This window comes from Acanthisitta chloris, unplaced genomic scaffold, assembly GCF_000695815.1.
Source record: "Acanthisitta chloris isolate BGI_N310 unplaced genomic scaffold, ASM69581v1 scaffold34625, whole genome shotgun sequence".
NCBI lineage: Eukaryota > Metazoa > Chordata > Aves > Passeriformes > Acanthisittidae > Acanthisitta > Acanthisitta chloris.
The window spans coordinates 17,825-21,919 of record NW_008673710.1 but is presented as its reverse complement, the minus strand read 5'-3'; the positions used below and the strand labels follow the sequence as shown (position 1 = coordinate 21,919).

General features: G+C 58.8%; 1 protein-coding gene across 1 annotated transcript in view; it reads right to left on the bottom strand.

The window, feature by feature from the left end:
* The window catches only part of LOC103802568 (voltage-dependent calcium channel subunit alpha-2/delta-2-like), a gene marked incomplete at both ends in the record, with an annotated part of 21,469 nt that overhangs the window by 877 nt on the left and 16,497 nt on the right, over positions 1 to 4,095 (bottom strand). The window contains 7 exons of the mRNA XM_009075051.1: positions 1,126 to 1,187; positions 1,364 to 1,435; positions 1,718 to 1,789; positions 1,963 to 2,037; positions 2,506 to 2,583; positions 3,002 to 3,070; positions 3,379 to 3,468. Coding sequence (XP_009073299.1) covers positions 1,126 to 1,187; positions 1,364 to 1,435; positions 1,718 to 1,789; positions 1,963 to 2,037; positions 2,506 to 2,583; positions 3,002 to 3,070; positions 3,379 to 3,468 — 518 coding nt within the window. The remainder of the gene's footprint in view (positions 1 to 1,125; positions 1,188 to 1,363; positions 1,436 to 1,717; positions 1,790 to 1,962; positions 2,038 to 2,505; positions 2,584 to 3,001; positions 3,071 to 3,378; positions 3,469 to 4,095) is intronic.

Sequence of the window (4,095 nt, the reverse complement as noted above, 5' to 3'; positions counted from 1 at the left end):
AGCTGGGCTCCCTGGTGCCAGTTGCAGTGGCCATTGGCCTTTGGTGACAGTGTTTGTGCCAAGTGCTGCCAGGCATAAGCGAGCATCGATGGGTGAGGTCCACATTCCCGACTCTCCTCAGATGTCACACCTGCCCCAGAGCCACTGGGACCTGGACTTGCCTCCCAAGCCACTCCTCCAGCTAGTCCTGTCTGCACTGGGCAGCATGGTCTGAGCGCCACAGCAAACACGGCAGAGGTGGCAGCACCACAGGTGTCAGGAGGAGGGTGGTGACTTTTTCCTGTTCAGTGTTGGTGGCACCCTGTGTTGATGGTGTCCCAGGGACACCCAGGGAACATCCTTGCTGCAGATCAGAGCCATGGGAGCACAGGGTCCTTGGCAGCACCTTTCACCTTATGAGTGAACCCGCAGCCCTGGCCACAGCTGTGTCATCCCACATCATTGTCCCCTCCTGAATTGTGCTGCTTGGCTCCAGAGGGATGACACCACGCAGGACAGGACTGGGGCTGCACAGGGGATATCTGACAGTGCTGGGAGGTGGCTGTGACCCTTGCCAGTCCCTACTGAGCTGGGTGTTGAGGAGGAAGAGGAGGGTACAGTGGGCAACAGGGGGACCACATGGCTCCTCATGGATGAAGGCAGCATTAGTCGCACAGCACAGGAATGACGATGCCGTGGTTTTTCTTACACATCTTCTGGTCCAAACTGGTGTTAATAACTGGTGATAAATGCAGAGCTTTGCTCTCCTCTGCCTCTGAAGCCACTGCCTGTGCTGCAGGGTGGTCATGTGTCACTGTCATCCACCCTACAGCCCCTGGCTGTGCACAAGGGTGGTAGTAGGGGTGTTCCTTGTTCAGCCCCTTGCACACCAGCCTGCAGCCTTGGGGACTATGTCCCAGCTCTTCAGTACTGCACGCTGGCAGGCAGTACTTTCAGGAGTGCCCTCCAACAGATCACTGGCTGTGTGCAAAGATGTGACTGTGCATTTGCAACCCTGTAGACCATGGGATGTGTCCCTGGTCTTGGCAACTATAGGAGCTTCAGGCACAAGCTCACAGCTCTGTGCTGGTGTGGGTCCAGTCGGTGCAGGGCAGTGTGGCAGTGTGTGCTGGCAGCACCACTCACCTGTAGTTGGTGCTTTTGATGGGAGCCCACGTGTAGGTCCGGTACACCTCATCGATGTATTGCTGTGGGTCAGAAGAAGCCAATCAGGCCTGTGCAGTGCCAGGACCCTCCTGGCACAATGACATGGGGCCCTGGCTGTGAGCCTGGTGCCAGACACAGTCCCTCACTCCCCACCGCTGGGGATTGGTGCTCAGCACAGTGGCAATTCCGGCCATGACGTCTTCCCCTGCAGTGTTACCTCATCCACGGATTTGATAAGGGTCTTGATGAACCTCTGCCCATCATTTCCATCAATCATACTTCTCCGGATCTAGGGGACACAAAGGAGGCAACTGAGGGCCACTGAGCACCCACCGGTGGGCACCTGCCCAAGTGGGACGGCACTGAGGACCTGTGAGGTGCAGGGATGAGCAGCCTTGGTGAGGCTCATCATGCTGGCACCTTGGGGACAGTGACCCAGCTCTGGACAGGGCCCCCTGGGGCCCTTAGGATGAGGCAATCCCCAGGGCATATTGAAGCTGCTGAGTGCCCTTTGCAACTGCAGATCAGGAGGGCCAGTCTGTACTCCAAAAGCTGCCCCTGGTTTGCTCACCTCCTCCTTGTTTTCATCCTCCAGCTCAGCGTCCAGGAAGTCCAGTGTCACTGGTTCACGGAAATTGATGATCTGCAGACAGAAAGGGAGAGGCAGGGAAGGGCTCAGGGCTCCTGCCTGCAGTCACTGCTGAGTCCAAACTCATCACAAATCCCACAATTAGCTCCTAAGGACCCTGGGAAGCCATGTGTCCCACAGAGCCCAGCTAATCCCCACGGGTGCCGCCCTGATGGGCCCCTCCTCACCTGAGGCTGCAGGTTGGGGTGCAGCAGGACATAGCCGTTGAGGTCGATGGCGAAGACGTAACCATTTGCCCCCAGCTGCAAGAGGACAGGAAGAGGAATGAGGTTGGCCAGGTGGCACTGCAGCATGCCATCCCCTCATCTCTGCAGGCAGAGCTCACCCCACATCACCCCCAGGGCTCAGCCTGTTCTACCCATCTATTTCTATTCTCAGGCCAACAGAATGTCTTATGTCTGGAGTGAGATTTTGGCTCTGGATTTCTCTCCACTGGCCCTTTCACCGGGCCGGAAAGATTTATTCCCTGCTGACCCTGTTAAGGGTTTCAGATCTCTCTGAGTCCCAGAGCATCACCCAGCTATGATTCCTGCTTGCCTGTCTGTCTTGATCCCTGCCTACACTCATGGCTCCTGGACCCTGCTACCGACAGCTGTGCCAATGCTGCTATGGGGGTGCTGAGGGCACAGCTGAGGGCTCCCCACAGTGGGATTCCACACCAGACTTGGGCAGTGCAGGGCATGGACGGAGGGAAAGGGGCCCCCACGCACGTTGTATCGTGGTGTCAGTCTCTTGATGTCGTTGAGAGCCACGTCGATCCCCATCACACCCAGGATGAGCTGGTTCTGGAAGGAAGTGCAGGGAGGGAGGCAGGTGGGAACAGGTCTGTCACCTGCCACCACCAGCATGGGGACAGGGAAATAGGAGGATGGACTTCTTATCCCTCTGGGGTTGCGTGGGTCAGATTTGGTTACTGCAGGGGCACAGGGTGGGATGTGCAGCAGCCCTCCATCACCCCACGGGGACTTGTAGCTTACAGCTGTCCCCATTGAACCATGATTGTTAGCCATGGCCACTTTGGGTCCTGGGGATGGGAGTCACCCCTGGTTTCACCCTAGGGAAGGGGTACAGAGCAGGCAGCACCCCAGGGGTGCCAGTGCCCCTCCGCAGCCATGCACCCAGCGTTGGGGCATCCTCTCCACCCCACCCCGGCCCTACACCAGGGGTCCTGGTGTAGCCAGGTTGGTGGCAGCCACAGTCTCCTCCCTTCCTGTCACTGCTGTCCTCTGTCAAGTTGAACACTGGCAGCGTGCCTGTCACCACCAGGCCCAGTCCCTGCACAAGCACAGAAGGGTGTCCCATAGTCTCTCACCAGCCTCAGGACCCAGGGCTGGGGGTGGGCAGCAGAGAGGGGGCTACCCCCCTGACAAGGGAGATGGGGCTATGTCCTGTGTGGAACCTCAGGGTCGGTGTCTCTACCAGCACCGTGGGGCTCTGCAGGACCCTGGGGCTGGTGTTCCCACCAACACACACCACGGGGCTGTGCAGTACCCAGGAGTGAGGGTCCACACCTGCACCCTGGGGCTGTGCAGGACCCTGGGGCTGGGTGTCCCTCCCTGCACCCCAGGGCTGGGGGTCCTTACCAGGGCATCCTGGTAGACGTTGGTCCACTGAACCTGCTTAGCTCGGTTCCCAGCCAGAACCATGGGTCTGCCCAGCACATCCAGGTACTCCTGCAGGGACACAGGGCAGGGGAAAGGATGATGTGAAGGGCCAGATGTCTTCCTGCTCCAGCCTGCTGACACTCTTGTCCCCTTGCACACCCCAGGGAATATTAACAGGGTGCTTGGTGAAGCCCCCAGTTGCAGGCTGAGCTAGGGGAGTGGGCTTGGTAGCTACCAAACCCAGGGGTACTGGCTCCAGCAGGCACCCCAACAGGCCCATCGAGATGCAAACAAAGTGCTGCTTGTCCTAGCTGTACGTGGGCAGGGCAGGGACTCCCTAAGCAGCGTCAGCCAGAGCTTCCCAGCTCCCAGCCATCCCCAGGGCTGGGCTTGCTCTATCATGCTTGGACCACGTCACTGTTGTCTCCCTGGCTGTCACTACCAGCCTTTTGGGATCTTCTTCTGGGGCAGGTTTCCCTTGTCCTGGCCCACGTTGCCAAGGCAGACCTCTGGGCAGAGAGACAGCCCTCATGCCATGGTGCCAGCCCTGCTCTCAGGGGCTGCCCTGCCCGAGGACCCTCATCATCTGCCCACCATGGCACCTTGTGTGCATCTGATAAAGAAAAGGGGCAGAAAAGGGGCAGTGGGATGGGATGATTCCAACAGGATGAGGTTTAAAAAGGCAAAGGGACGGGT